At 38.0% G+C, this 15891-nt stretch overlaps 1 protein-coding gene across 1 annotated transcript; it reads right to left on the minus strand.

Annotated features, from left to right (window-relative positions):
* Positions 1 to 461: 461 nt before the first annotated feature.
* LOC149280190 (catalase-like) lies at positions 462 to 10541 on the minus strand. The gene is made up of 12 exons (XM_089500757.1): positions 10379 to 10541; positions 9167 to 9277; positions 8610 to 8740; positions 8237 to 8341; positions 7655 to 7780; positions 6857 to 7048; positions 5700 to 5852; positions 4481 to 4619; positions 3742 to 3872; positions 2662 to 2769; positions 1389 to 1475; positions 462 to 518 (listed from the first exon to the last, which is right to left on the minus strand). The coding sequence occupies exons 1-12, from the start codon at positions 10503 to 10505 to the stop codon at positions 462 to 464; spliced, it is 1467 nt and encodes a 488-aa protein (XP_089356883.1). The 5' UTR covers positions 10506 to 10541.
* Between the last annotated feature and the right edge of the window lie 5350 nt (positions 10542 to 15891).

Consider the following 15891-nt stretch of genomic DNA (forward strand, 5'->3'; position numbering starts at 1 on the left):
GAAGCTTATGTAACTTTATATCTTATGTTGGCGTAATAAAAGGTATCAACCTCAACTACAGACACTTTATCTTTGGCTAATATGACCGTATACGATAAACTGTCCCAACTACAGAAGAATTCATATTAAAGTACTCTAAGTAACCTAACCCTCTGAGGACTTTAATATGCATTCCTTAAAAAGTACAATATTGTTACGTTAAATGAGAATAATAAAATGTTATATATCCCAATCAGTGGTGAAAGTAAATATTAGGCATTTAAAGGCAATTATATTTAAGCTTTGAAAACAGTGAGACGGGAAAGACACGCAATGAGTTTATTATTTTGCAAATAAAATCTGATACATTTCTTCCGACCAGAATATTTGCCTTCACCGGGGGTCTCTCGGGGGGTTCTCTTGTCTTATCTGCAGGGCTGCTCGATATGTGGAGAAGCCGAAGCGTGTTTAATGCATGTCTGCTAGCGCCTGTTAATCTGATACGGTGAGGGTTTATCATCCGTTCGTTGGTAGAGCTCCTGAAATGGAAACATAAAAAGTCAGCTAATTACATCAATATAGAAATGATTGATAGATAGATAGAAAGAAAGAAACAACATTTGAAATATCTATAAATGTTCCTCCTCTTAAAGGTTTTGGACACTTGTTCGTGGTCCCACAATGCATTGCATATATTTGCATATTCCAACCACTTTAAAAATGCTAACTATTTACTCATGTAAATAAGTGGTTCTATAACAAAAGAACTTTATATTTCCTATATATTTCTTACATTTCCTATAAATATTGTTTTTATATATGTTCTATATATTTCTATATTTTCTATAAATATGTTTCCTATATATCCTTTAAAAATATTTCCTATATAAATCCTCTAAATATATTTCCTATATGTTTTCTGTAAAAATATTTCCTATATTTCTTATATAGTTCCTATATTTCCTATACATATATTTCCTATTTATTTCCTATATATGGTATTTCCTATAAATATATTTCCTATATATCCTATAAATATATTTCCCTTTATTTCCTATAAACATATTTCCTATCAATATATTTCCTATATATTTCCTATAAATATATTTCCTATAAAGGTGCTGTTTCACTTAGATAAAACATTAATAAAACCTAGATCATGTTAAGTGAAAACTCTTCATCTGTGATTTTGTATTTTCCACAGAAGGTTTAATCACATAACACTGGAACCTTTCAGATTCTTTCTTTTAGTAGCTATGGCAACAGCCTATTACTGCCTGCTTTTGTGTCACATGACAGTTAAGCATTCCCTGAAATAATATGAATGAGACACAATTTGACATAATGAAATAATTATTTATGGGAAGACTTTTTCAGTGTCAGTTGGGTTAGGTACACTATTATGTTACCACAGTTCCAGTCTTCGCGTTCAGTTTGTCAAGTTCCGCCTGCACACGAGCCCCGTAGTCGGGATGGACCTCTGTGAAGAGCTTTACCTAAAAAGTGACAAACCGCAGTGACTTTTTATCTCGTTTTGAGCTTTAGTTCCCAGCAGATAAGAGTTGCTATTATTAATAAAGCTAATAGTTTGGGAGATTTATCACTTGTATACTTGTTCTTTTACTTACCAACAGTGAGCAGAGCGACAGAAGTAAATATAAACGTAACTCACCCCAATGGGTTATGCAGAATAAATGACATAAAAATGACGAGAAAAAAAAGGATAATAGTGCACTCTGGATGATAAAATATAGCGGGTTTTTTAAAAAAAAAAATGTATAAAAAACTCACATTCTGATAAGTCAAAGACTGAGTCAAATCATCAACGCCTGGTGTGATTAGGGATCACACACCCAACGGTGCTACAAATGGATAAAATCACATAGAGCAGAATTGCAACACATCAAAAATGGAACAGAAAAAGGTGGCTACAGTTAGCTTCTCACCTTGCCTAGAGCCGGTAACCTGGCTCCAGGGATAAAGAACACTATACTGACTTAGGGCAGTGCTCCCCTTCAAGGTGATGGACAGCAGAGTGGATCCAGCAGAGTTTAAGGAGTATTTGTATATAAATGTAATATAAAAAGTTATGTGAAATAAAAACTTTATTACATAAATTACAACATAAAATATACTCTACTTAAGTGTCTGTGAATCCTCCGATACGCGTTTCGCCCGTGGCTTCCTCAAGTAGGTCTCCATTCAAGCACAGTTGGGTGTGTTGGCGTTGATGACTCTTTGTCTGACTCATCAGAATGTGAGTTTTTTTTATATTTTTTTTTAAAAATGCGCTATATATTATAACATACAGAGTGCACTATTATCCTTTTTTTTTTCTCGTAATTTTTATGTCATTTATTCTGCATAAACCCATTGGGGTGAGTTACGTTTACCAATGCACCACCAATACTTGTCTTTTATCTTGTTGAAGTGTGGGAGAGTGGGATTCCCACAGAGTGTTGTAGCACATGTACACTTTTACCTATTGTTCTTTTAATTTTGTTTGTTCTTGTACTTATTTTGCTCCAGAATTGTATATAATCTGCATGGTTTAGCCAACAGCAGTGTATGCTTGGAAAAGGTTGTTGCTAATACTGATTGTGACATTTCTGCGTCCTGAACCTTGTACCGCTCTGGTGGTTGTCGGTCTTTGCATAAGTGAGTTTATTATCCGACACTCACGGCTTTTTTCTGGATGAAAAGCTGCGCTCCTTTCAGACTCGCCGCTAGGTTTTGGCTCAGTCTCTGGCGTTCATCTTCCTTAAGAACCTCCAAGTAGAATCTCCGCACCTAGAAAAGGACCATGAAGGATCGGGAATAAGATCTTCAGACCACCGCGAATGATTCATTCTTTACTTAATCTTAAAACACGCACTCTGTGTGTGAATGAATAATGTGTTTATAAATATTTTTTTGGTTGGGGAAAAAATGTTATTGCAAAATTTGCTAAAACATAAAAACCTATAATGAATATACAATATCGGGAAACACAGTGTAAGAAAGAACAATTCCAAATACTGTTGCAGGCTGGTTACTTTTCCAGTGTACAGTTACTAAAAAACTTGAGATCTTTAGTCTTCCGTAGTCTTCCGTAGCAAAATGTGTTTTCTGCGCTCGGTATAATTATATTTTTTTATTATTTTTACATACACTGTAATTAAATAATTATTCTAATGCCGGGGCTGTCTAATACTGGGTAAACCCAGGCTACTTTTAAATGTATTAGATTGCATTAGAACTTTCGTCACCGCGGGTGCATTACAACTCTAAAAACTGATCCGCCATAAAATTCCGTTTAATCTGTTTAATTCCTATATATCCTATAGAATTTAAAATTCTATTTAATCTGGAACTATTCTTCCGATAAAATTGCAATAAACCCCCCCCCCTCCCCTGTCAATATGTGCTGATGGCATATATTCAAATCCTGAAAAGCAAATATCATCTTGAGGGACGTCAACAAGCCTTCGAGAAGAGAGATGTGCTTTGGTAACACTTCTAGTTTCACCAAGAACTGACAACCTTTGGCTAAAGGAAGAATCTTATAGACAATAAGCATCGAGACTTAATGACAGCAGAGAAGACGGAGTGGAATGGAGTGTGTCAGTTGAGTGTGAGTGATCATTATTTAACAAGGTGAGGTTGGTAAAGGAATCTGAGTTTAGGCAAGAACCGAAACAAACAAAAAGTTCAAAGGACCAAAAGGACTGCTGTGTGTGTTAACAGGCATGGGTTGCCCAGAATATTGTGTTAATGATCTACCTGGCTTGCGTTGTCCTCGTCCCCGGTGTCATATCTGTCCACGTCTCCACAAGCATTGAACACTGTTGTGCGGAACTGTGGGTCATCTTCTGGGCCTCCAAAGCTGTTTGGGTGGTAGTTTGGTCCGTTACCTTCATAAAAATTTAAAACACGTGAGTTTTGGGCCAACAAGACACCTGCGTTGAGCTTGTCACTGGGAGCGTGATGCTCGACAAAGTAAATGCACATGTAATGTGTCTGTGTGATCAGCAGGAACAAGGTAGTAATCGTCATGGTGATTTCTTATAACCAATCAATATCAGCTATTCACATATTGAATATAAATAATTATGCGTTATTCATTATATATCTGGTCTGACCCGTAACATGTATATACGGTATATATATATATATATATATATATATATATATATATATATATATATATATATATATATATATATATATATATATGGGCAGGATGGTAAAATACCAAGAAATGCCTGGCAAATAAGAAAGTTCTCGGTTACTTTAGAACTTCTTTTGAATATCAGCTGTGGGTCTGCATCCAAGACCAGATTGGGGATGAAGTACATGAGACCAACTGCGGGATATGACCGGCCACACGTTATATTTTTACATGGGGTATATCCAGCCGCTGGCCGAACTCAGCAACCGCTGATCTGCCCCTGGAGCAGCACATCGGGTGAGTACGGAGTGCCGTCGGCCCCCTTTCTACATAGTAGGTTTAAAGACTCACCTTGGTTGTCACCCATAGCCATAAATCCATCTCTCTCAAAGTTTGCCACCTTTGCATTCTTGGGCGAATTGATGGGTATCTGATTGAAGTTCACTCCTAGCCGGTATCTCTGAGCATCAGGGTAAGCAAAAAGTCGTCCCTAAAAAACACAAAAAAACCCACATCTTGTAAGAACGACTTGTGCCAGACCCCTCTTGGATGTCCCCGAATTTAATCACTGATTTAATATTTAACATGTTTGCATAATACCAGGACATTCATTTCGTAAATTCACTTTGTACTAAATGGCAAATACCAAGGTCAGAGTATTAATGAAACATTAGTAGGAATAAACATCGATTTCCATGGGACAATGGCCTTGATTCACAAAAACCTTCATATATTACACAATTTAACTCCGTGTGTCTATACTTTATTTTCATAGGAATGCCCTGCCATTATTTTTTGAATCATAAACTTTGGGGATATGTAGAAAACACATATACAACATAAAAATAAAGTAAATATGTGACAGCTTATTCAAAGCTCTCCTTGTCTGGGAGCCATGACGGCACAGACCAGAAGGAGATGAGTTCTGCAGAGAGGACACCAGGTACGCCATTTTTTATTCTTTACCCATAATTGCATGATCTCTCTCATCTGCATATACCAACTGCTTGTTGGCGTCCCTCATATACCAACTGCTTTAGACACAGCTTTAGAGTGTAAAACACATACACAGCCATTCAAAAGTTTGGGGTCACTGAGCTGTTGTCAAGGAAAACAAGGACATTTCTGGCTGTAACGTAATTGCAAAAGGGTTTCTCTAACAATCAATTAGCCTTTTAAACTTGGATCAGCAAACACAATGCGCCATTGGAACATAGGAGTGATGGGAGTGATAAAGGGCCATTGGAACACAGGAGTGATGGGAGTGATAAAGGGCCATTGGAACACAGGAGTGATGGGAGTGATAAAGGGCCATTGGAACACAGGAGTGATGGGAGTGATAAAGGGCCTCTGTATGCCTATGAAAGAATTCTATTAAAAAGCAGCTACAATAGTCATTTACAGCATTAACCCCACCTGCACTGGATTTCTGATCCATTTCATGTTATTTTCATGGACACAATTTGCTTTTCTTTCAAAAACAAGAAGATTTCTAAGTGACCCCAAACTTTGGAATGGCAATGTAGAGAAACCACCATTAGTAAAGCGTCGGAGGGGGTCTGCAGCTTACGTGGAGCATTTTGTCAGGGCTGGGTTCTATTCCTGGAACCATATTACTAGGCGCGAAGGCAATTTGTTCCACTTCAGCAAAGTAGTTGACTGGGTTTCTGTTTAATGTCAGGGTCCCCACTGGGATCAGAGGGAAGTCTTCTTCAGGCCAAACCTGCAGAACAGAGACCACATTGTGTGAAAATGGGAAATACACCATGTCCCATGTATTGTACACCAAAGAGGGAGCCCACCTCACCAGAGACCAGAGGGAAAGCCTAAATTATCAAGACAACATCAAATCAATAAAAAAACCTTTTTTTAATTTCTCGTACGTTTTTCTCGTACTTAATAATACATGAAATTAATGATAATGAATTTGTTGCAATGACTGTTCTGGTGTAACATTTGGAATGGGTGTGTATGTGCTTTATTACACCTGTTGTAACAGTTTGTACTTACAATTATATTTAAGATTACATAAAATAAATTCTCTTTACAGCATTTTATAGGTGTGTTCTTTCTAGTATGAAAGTAGTTTAAATGATTCAGTGTGTGCATATTTGTTTTTGGCCACTAGGTGTCCCCATTGCTAGTGACATCATTAAGCACGTGCTGGTTCTTATGGAATGCTGACAATTATGTTAATATGTTGCATCATACACATGGTGACTCAATGCAGTTTAAACATATGACTAAGTGTCATGTACAGAAGCCATTAGGCGATGGATTGCTCCTGATTTTTGTTTTCTTGGTACCATCTGCTACTTGTATTTAATAATACCCTGTTGATTTAGCTTATTATAACTTTATTCATCACATCTCATAAAACGGCAGATGTAGCATCAGTTACAAAAATAAAAAAGAGCCCAGTATTTAAGCCAGATCTTCTAGCTTGTAAACTCATTTCAACATGATCTCCTTACCTTTTGTTTCTGTAAGCCCAAACTGTTATGAGAAACACTATTTGATATGTCCTGTTTACCCATTTTACAAAGCTACGAAATATTTTGGTGCTATATACATCACTAAGTAAGACTGTACTTACTATGTAACTATCTATGATCATTGGTATATAATGGTTTGGCTGACAGGGGTGGCAGCTCTTCTGCCTAAAAACTGAGGGTATGTTGCCCTGTTGGGTGATCAGGTGTCTTCGTGCAGTTTCTTTTCACTTACTTTGGTGATGTCAAAGGGATTGAAATGCAACTTCTCAGCTTCTTCAAAAGTCATGACCTGGATGCACAACGTCCAGGACGGAAAGTCGCCTCTGGCGATGGCGTCATACAAATCCCGCAGAGCATAATCTGGATCACTTCCAGCCAAAGCCTCTGCTTTCTCTGGGGACAGGTTCTTAATTCCTTGTTTGGACTGGAAGTATTAGAATAGAAAGTTCCGGGTTAGAATTCATTCCTGGTATCCATACGTATTTTCTTTAGGTTAAGCATTCATGGCCTGAACTAAGCAGGGAATTACGCCAGAAACTGTATGGGACTAGGACACCTAGAAACATGACATTCGAATATGGTCCGATGATGTAATCTCAATAAAGACAAGTGACATCATTTGATCTAGATATATAACATAATTAGAATACGCACTAGTGATGTCACTCTGATTTAGAAGTATGGCAGAATGGTCACTACTGATCCCAGCTTGATATTTCACTTAATATTGCCTTGACATGATCTGTAGAAGATGCATCATTAGAATATGCACCCCTGATGTCATATTGATCACTACACTGGACATTAGAACTTGTTTTAGTGAGGTCATCTTAATGTTGACTACACACTAGTGATGTCATTTTCATATAGGCTCATGTGACAAGTATATATATATATATATATATATATATATATTCCATGAATAAATGTTGTCAGCCCATGCACCAGTAGTGTGAGCTGGGAAACATTTCTATATATTTTCTGTATGCATACAGGATATAATCCAGTGACGCGTCAGGTCCGCAGGTACCTTGTAGTGGAACTTGCAATAAACAGCTTTCCCCGCCGCATTCACCAGTTTGAAGGCATGATTCCCGAAGCCGTCCATATACCGGAACCCATCAGGGATGCCGCAATCGCTGAACAAGTGTGTGATCTATATGTAGAGAGACACGTGGCGTGTTATTTAGTCACAGAGATCCCTCTGATTAGCAACTTCTTGTAAAAATATGACTCACAAACATCTCACAAAATGTGTTCCTGTGCCTATGATTAAGGGGTCTTTAAGGCACAAAATGAGTTAGACGGTATCTCATTGTCAGCTATGATTACCAAGTAGTAAAGATTATTTATAGCTGAACAAATAACCTCAAGGTATCCTTGGATTAGGTGTGGTGAAGGCTTTTTCCTCCCCTGGATTTTCTTTTTGTTTGATAAATACAAAATGCTGACTACTCAACAGTCTGCACCTTCATTGAGTTGTAATTTGAGGTTGTAATGGGAGTATTAAACATCAGTTTCCTTATTGTCCCTAGTGTTTATACCATTTTATCCTAAACAATTGTTCCCAGGAGAAACACGCTGCGCTGGTTAACAAGCATTTGACGGGTACCTCATGGAGAGATTCAGGTCGTAGGGTAATAAAATCCCAAAGTGCATTAGGGTCTCTAGTATGAGTTTGTGGGTTCCTCTTCTGAGCATGAGAAAGAGACGGAAACTGGAGACAAAAAAATCATAGTTACATCATGTTCATGTTCTGAATTGTATCTTAGGCATTCTAAGTGGTCTAGTCAATAACCAAAAACTGGTGGGTCACCCAAGTCAACTAAATGTTCCTCAAGTTGGATCTTCTGGTTTAATGCCTATGCATTTTCATTGTCTGGTGTCCAACCCTCTATAATAAGGGTCAAATTGGACCTTTTACAGCTTGTATCAACATTATATTCATACTTTACCCATGGATGGAAACACGCTTAGATACCGACCAGCAAGGGATCCCTGATGAAGAATATCGGGGTGTTGTTTCCCACAAGGTCCCAGTTCCCATGTTCCGTGTAGAATTTAAGAGCAAATCCCCGGGGATCTCGCAACGTGTCAGCACTTCCGGATTCCCCAGCTGTAAAGAAGCACATTCACCCTCTTACTCGAGATATGTGAAACCTGTGAGGACGTAGCTGCCACCAATGTACCCGACTCTACTGGTAGTCCTCCATTGAGTCAAGGCACAACCTGAAAGAAACGGTCTACAACTAAAACTAGACAAGAACAAACCGAGTAGGGTTTGTTCTTCTGAAACACTGAGCAAGTACCCAGCATGCAGTATGGAGAAAATACCCCTGTCTTTGGGCAGTAGGCATGTTGGTGGATGTTTCTGGAGCCCCAGTGAGTCTCTGGTCAATAACTTTTCTTTTATTCTGGTTTTTGTTGTGCGTCTAGTGCTTTTAAGCTCAACCATCAGGGGTGTCACTAAGCTTAGTATGGTTATTATATAAAAAAAACTTCATGATGTTACTTATTATTATCACATATTCCCGGTACTTACTCGTCGTAGAAAACCGAACCGCTATTGGAGTTCTCTTCCCAATCTTCTCAAACACTTTGGCTTTGCAGTATTTCGTGATATCGTAAATCACTTCAAAATAACCGAACGCTCCTGTAATAAAGTCATGAGTTTATGCGTGTGGCCCCACCATGTAGCGTGTATTCCAGCTCACAAAAGCGTGCAAATGATTCCTTGACATAACATTAATTAATTTACATTCAATAAAGCTGATTAAGATTTTTTATTAAAAAATTAAAAAATATATGTGTTGTTTGGTTAAATAAATCAGCGGTAATTCCCCATCTACTTCCTGCAGAAAAAACAGAAATCTATGCTAATAGAATCTTTTTGCATTTCTAGATATAACGGTTTTTTTAGGTAATTCCATGAGGGAGGGGGTAACAGGCATAGTCATGGGTATCACAGAGGAGAAAAAAGACCACCCTTGCCCCTTGATTGATCAAAGAGGTCACAGTTGGCCAGTGAGATCGAAATCGCTTCTAGGTCCATTGTGTTCCATCTATCTCTTATTTGGTTCAATCTAACAGAATGTAAAAAGCTAAAAAAAAAACTTTTCCAAAAACCTCCTATATCCCATTTTACAAAGAATGTTCTTATTGTGAAAATTTATTTTCTAATGCTGAACGTATTATATCTATCCTTCATTTCTTCATGTATCCCATATATGCCCTCGTCGATGAATAAGAACCAGATCCCAATAATGGTCTAATCATACAGCGCCGATGGAATCTCCTGGCGCTATATAATTAAATTTAATGTAATCATCAGTTTCTTAGGATGGAATTCCCTTTCCGAGAAGGAATTTATGGTTTGGGGGCTATGCTGCAGAATAGGTGAAAGGGCAGCTCTACGCTTTTAGGGTCTGCAAGCAAAAAAAATTAACTTTAGCAATCAGTTGAACCGTCCACAAGGAACTCAATACATGAAACTAGGATTGCCGTTATGTATGTTAATGGTTTTGGTAATGGTGATACCTCTTTATTAAGCCTACATGGAAAAGATGACTTCAGAGGTCTTCTTCTGCAAATGGAATCCCTATTAATGGTTTATGAATACTTAATTATATATCATGGTCTAGTTTCAACGTAACTTTTATTTTCAGATGTGGCTTTTGCGTTAATTATTGGTTTGGCAAGATGTCCTAGGAAGAAGTCCTAGCGTCAATGAGATAGGTAAAAGGATATGTCTCACCAGCTCCCCTTGCATGCACCACTCTCTCGGGGATCCGTTCCCTGGTAAAATGAGCCATCTCTTCTGTAAAGATCACATCTTGCATGAGAAGTGGTCCTCGGAGACCAACGGTCATCACAGCTCCCATCTCCCCGATGGGAATCCCTCCGGCTGTGGTCAAGACATCAGGCTACGGAGACAAAATACCTTAAACTGAGCAATAATTTCAGAATTTAAAGGAAACAGATTGACGTTAATGGTGTCCTCTAGAAAAAATACCCAAAAACTAGTTAATAATAGGGACATTTGAGATGGAACTTCTGTGAAGATGTCAAGTATCGTAGGTGTGTTCAAAATTGTTATTGATTACTCAATTTGAAATTTATAAATATGCCCTGCCAACCGTCTGGGCCAACTTGAAGCTACACCCCTATTTTCATGGGGCCACTGCCAATTTTTCTGTAAGCTGGCAGGGTGATGCTGTCAACCACCAGATTTCAAACTTCTTTGCACTCATAATTCGATTTTTTGTTTAGTAGCTATCCGGCAGTTTGTGAAATTACACAAAACACACATTTTTAATTAAAAAACACCCATCATTTCATGATATCCTGCTAAGACTGAAAGGAAAAGTCAGACTAGTGTGACGTCCCCTATAAGAAATTGTAACATTGGTCAACTTGCTCTTCTCTCACCCCATCGATGTATTGATGTGGATTGATGAATAAAATCCAAATTATGATATGGCTACCACCTAGGAAGCTGCCAGCCCATCATCCCAAGACTGGGGACTCCTTTAATATTGGCTCCTGGTCAAATTGCCATGTTGCTCAATGCATTACAAGCCATTACCGATAACCACAAGGAAGAAAAACCAGAAATAGACCTGAATTGGCTGCTTTGAAAGCGGCTAGAACATTTGATGTGATGTATTGTATAAAAATAAGTATGTTTTGTACATAGCAGGTGGAGATGACCTCCAGAATTTTAGAATTTAGGACACTGGCTTGTACAATGGTCATTACTAACTCCGTGCAACCCGATAATGGACATTACTGAGAATAACCTCTGTAGCTTTTACTGATCTACAACTCCCATGACTTCTGGCAGAGCTGGGAACGCTGTGTGTTCCATCTTGGAACTCCAGCTCTTTAGACAAAGAAGCCACACATCTGTGGCCGGTTACCAGATCTTCCTTATTGGCAAGGAAATAAAACATGACGTCTTGGCACTAAGTCCGGAATTAAGGAGGCTATTATTATTCTAGGCTGTCAATAGGACTCACCTCACAATAAATAACATTAAACCCAGGGTGCGGCGGTTAATATGTTTGTTAAAATGAATCACACAAACATATTTCTGGGTAGGTGGCCACAACCCTGTTAAACAGTGGTCTAAAGCTTTGATGGGGATTTTACAGCTTTGGTTTGAAGAGGAAATGAAGGCTTTTGTTTCCTAAATGTATTCATCTCACCGGCTAGTATTATTATCTTCTGATGTATACTTAATAAGCATTGTCTATGCTCTAGTGTTATGAATTATTTACGGAAATGGTTATTTAAAAAAATTCTTGCCAAAGCCCTGTCCTCGTGGTGGCCGTGCTTGTAACCACGTCGCTCGTCCTCCACTTTAAATATCGGAAATTCTTATAATCGACAGGTCAAAGGAAAACGTTACTAACCAAACTTTTAATGATCATGTAAGATCATATGAGGTAATACTGGAGAAAGTATTGTAGTTTTATCTTTTCCTGAGCGATCTTGGATCTAGCAGATAAAGCCTTCCTTCTCCAGAACCTTTGAGAGCTAAAGATCTTGGTCTCTAGTTGACCTTCCATCACCAGAAGGAAAACCCATAAATTTATTGCTAGTCTCATAATCCAACTCATAGCCCATTTTTTTCCATCAGGAACCAGCTTAGTTTACAAGGAAAACCAAGAACGTGTTGCAGGAGGTAGATGCATAGAAGAGGTTTTACTGCTAAACTGTTTCAGCAAGAACTAATTGAAGTTTATATGATGTAATATAGACAACTATGTAGGACTAGGAAGTATACCGTTTGATTACTCCTACTTTAGGCATATCTTGTTAAAGAGAAGGATAATTAGCTGGTTAAGGAGTAGCAAGGGATTGACAAGAAGTTGCAATTAGTTCCTGGACTTCGTTGGCAAGTTACTGGACAAGGTCTAAAATATGATGTAATTTGTTCTCTGGGTGTTATGCAGATGCTCGAAATTTGATATTTTAATTATGGCGCTGCTTAGAATAATTATTAATTACTAATATGAGAATGCTTCATCACTAATAAGAAAAGTTCATTGAACATGTCTCCAAAGGCATTATCTTCTAATCAGGGATTATAAGAAGACGACAAGTAAACTCCCATTTAACAATTATCAGAAGGAACGATCGGAAAATCATTATGGAATCATCAACATCATCTATGTGTAACCACATCGTTTGATATTACAAAATCCAATTTCTATGCCTCGATAATATAGTCTAAAATCAAAAGGCAAGTCGGACACAGATAATTCTTCCGTTACACTGTGACTTTTAGACAGGTAACACTTTAACGCAGCGGCATCTTTATTAAACCTGATGATATCATTAAGTTGCTGTCTTTTGCAAACGTTATTAGGATAGCTGGGAGTGGGGACTTTGAAAATGAGCTGACCTTGAGACTCTTGAATTATTAACCCTTTAATAGCCCATTGTGACGATTCTATGTAAGGACTTCATCGAATATGATATCCAAATTAATTTAATACCAGCCCTTGTGAAAACATGGACTTGTCATTATTTAAAGATACACTTAATTGAGTCTCATTAGTAATGAAAACTAGATGGTTCAAATATTACCGATCCTTATGGAAGCCATGGCTTGTCAGGAGGTAAAGATATTCTAAATGAAGTCAGCTGCATTCAGTGTTTGGATTCTCGGGGTCGCATAGTCTGGAGTAGACCGTGTTGGTTCAATGATGACTCTATTAATAATCAATACTTCTCTATTTGGAGTCTAGTTGGTATCCATCAACGAAACAACAGAGTTGAAGGTTTAAAAGTTAGAGAAGTCTCACTTCTCATTTGTGGTAATTTTTTAGATACTTTATTCATGTAATCTTCATGGTCTTCCATGGGGGGCTAATTGCTGAACCATAGTAACCACAGAGTTGCTACATAATATCTCTATTATTAACTAGATCTCTCCATGATCAAATGCTGTCAGAATTTACCAACTTCCCTGCCAAAATGTAGGTTGCATTATCTTCTTAAGACATTTGTACGTTAAGTTTCTGCTGTATTATTCCAGACTTCAGAAGAGTGATTTTCGAGGACAATTTAGGATTCTTCCATAACAAACTGACATTATGTAAATTCAATGTATTAAAATTATTGTTGCCCTACATTTAGCTTTGTGAATGGCTATCCCTGGCTACAGGAGACCCCTGAATACCCCATGTTAGTAGCATGCCCATTAAATAAAACAGTTTCATTAACACAAAGATTTGATGTTAATTTGGGCACATTACCTTAGATTGCGTGGTCTCCTGGGTGGTTGTCTTCTGGTGGTGGGGGGCATACATACATCTACCTGCCATAGTTGCAAATAAGTGATGTGACCTCAGTGTGTGACTGTATTTTATAGAGCTGGGGACACCAACCCCTCCTAAATTTATGGGTAGTAACATCAGCACCTCCCTGCAACTCAGGTATGCTAATAACTTAATTCATAAAACAAGGAAACAAGGGACTTCTGGTTGATGCCGAGGGCTTTCAGAAATAAGGTGGGTGTTGTATGCAGAAGCCAAGTTACTGATCTATGTGGGCAGAAACACATTCATGGAGGTTTACATGTGAATATATAGACAGCGACGAGTATCTGGAACCATACGATGTATGGCTTTATATAAATAAGTAGATGTATACATAGCTGAAGGCGTATGAGTCAGTGTATAGAGAAATAAGAGAGAAGCCAACACACACTCCGAGATTATATTATGAGGGGTTCCCTAGTGTTACCACAAATTTATTAGTATATCATAATCTCATTAGAGCGCACTTCTTACTTTTTTTTAAAGAAACTGTTCTTGTTTCATTTATTGTACTCTGAGAAATTATTTTTGCATTATTTGTTATTCGTTCCATGTCCATGGCCGACCAGAAACGGTCCTCGGGCCCCTCGACAGAGGCAATCAGAGTCTAAACAGACCCCAGCGTCCGCGATAAATCTTATGGATTCCGTTGGAAAATATCCATCAGAAAGCCCAGAGGTGCCTATGTTTGCCTGAAACCGGTCCTATGTTCTTGTTGGTTCTCAGAAGCATCCTCAAGGAACAAAAAAACCCTCGGGTACCACAAACAGACCTGAACTTTGGGATTGCTGCGAAGTATTCCAATAAAGATGTAGCTAAGATATATGGCTCTCCAGGATGGGTTTTAGAACCAATATTTCTAGTATAAACACAAGCCTGTACTTATCAAGAACCATGTACTTATAATATAATAATAATAATAATAATATAATAATATAGGCAATCATAGAATAAATCAAGGGTATTAGAATATATGCAAAAAATCAATTCCGATCATCTCTTTTTAAAGGGTCACCATATTCCTACCTTACATCTACTCTAACTCCAGCTTTCTCCCAAACGATTTGTTTTTATACTGTCCTATCATAACTTCATCAGAACATTATATTCTAACGGACAGAGAAACCTTCCATGTGTTGTAATATATTTAAAACAAATCTGTTCAATTTGAAGATTTTTTTTTTTTTTTTTTTTAAAAGACATACAAAAATGATACGGTATACAAGCCCCTTACAGTCTCTTTGGATAGTTGGTTAATAAATAGATGGGTGTATGTGCTAAACCTTATTAAATTGCTATGTTAGCGGGTTTAATTACTTGGCTCTTTTCCCTGGGAGATTTTATGAGTTCACCAAAATATGGGTCACACATTTTGGTTCATTTTGGCCCTATAGATAGTAAATGTTTGCTTGATTCCTTGGGTTGGCAAGCAACATCATGCCAATACTATGGCCATGTTTCTGCTGGCATTGGGAATCACCATAACTGGGAACTTAGTGTGTGACCCTGAGATTCTGCAGATTCTGCTGCTTCACCCTGAGATTGGGGCAAAAACCCTGAGACCCAAGTTCCCGGATATGGGAATCAGACTTCCTTAAGATGGATTACTGTTAGCTTAGATGAGTGAAGTATGAAATTTAAAGGGATTTAAATGTCAAAATGGATGTCCTTGGTAGGCAGATGCACCTGAGTATATAAGGGACCTTGTAAGCAATCTGGGAACTTTCTAAACTAAAAGCCCATCGTGAAGATTCTCTTTAAAGATACACTTGATTGAGCCACCTGCATTCAAGCAAGGATATCAATATACTTGGAAACTCTCCAGGTTTGACCTGGAGAACTCTGGGAGAAGCACGGCTTCTCCGAGTCAACACCCAAATCCTCCAGGTCGCGGGAGTGGGCTCTTGACAGCTCCACTGCCTGCCCATTTCCCCTTTCA

This window comes from Sceloporus occidentalis, unplaced genomic scaffold (genome assembly GCF_023333645.1).
Source record: "Sceloporus occidentalis isolate IW3139 unplaced genomic scaffold, rSceOcc1.0.p SCAF_158, whole genome shotgun sequence".
NCBI lineage: Eukaryota > Metazoa > Chordata > Lepidosauria > Squamata > Phrynosomatidae > Sceloporus > Sceloporus occidentalis.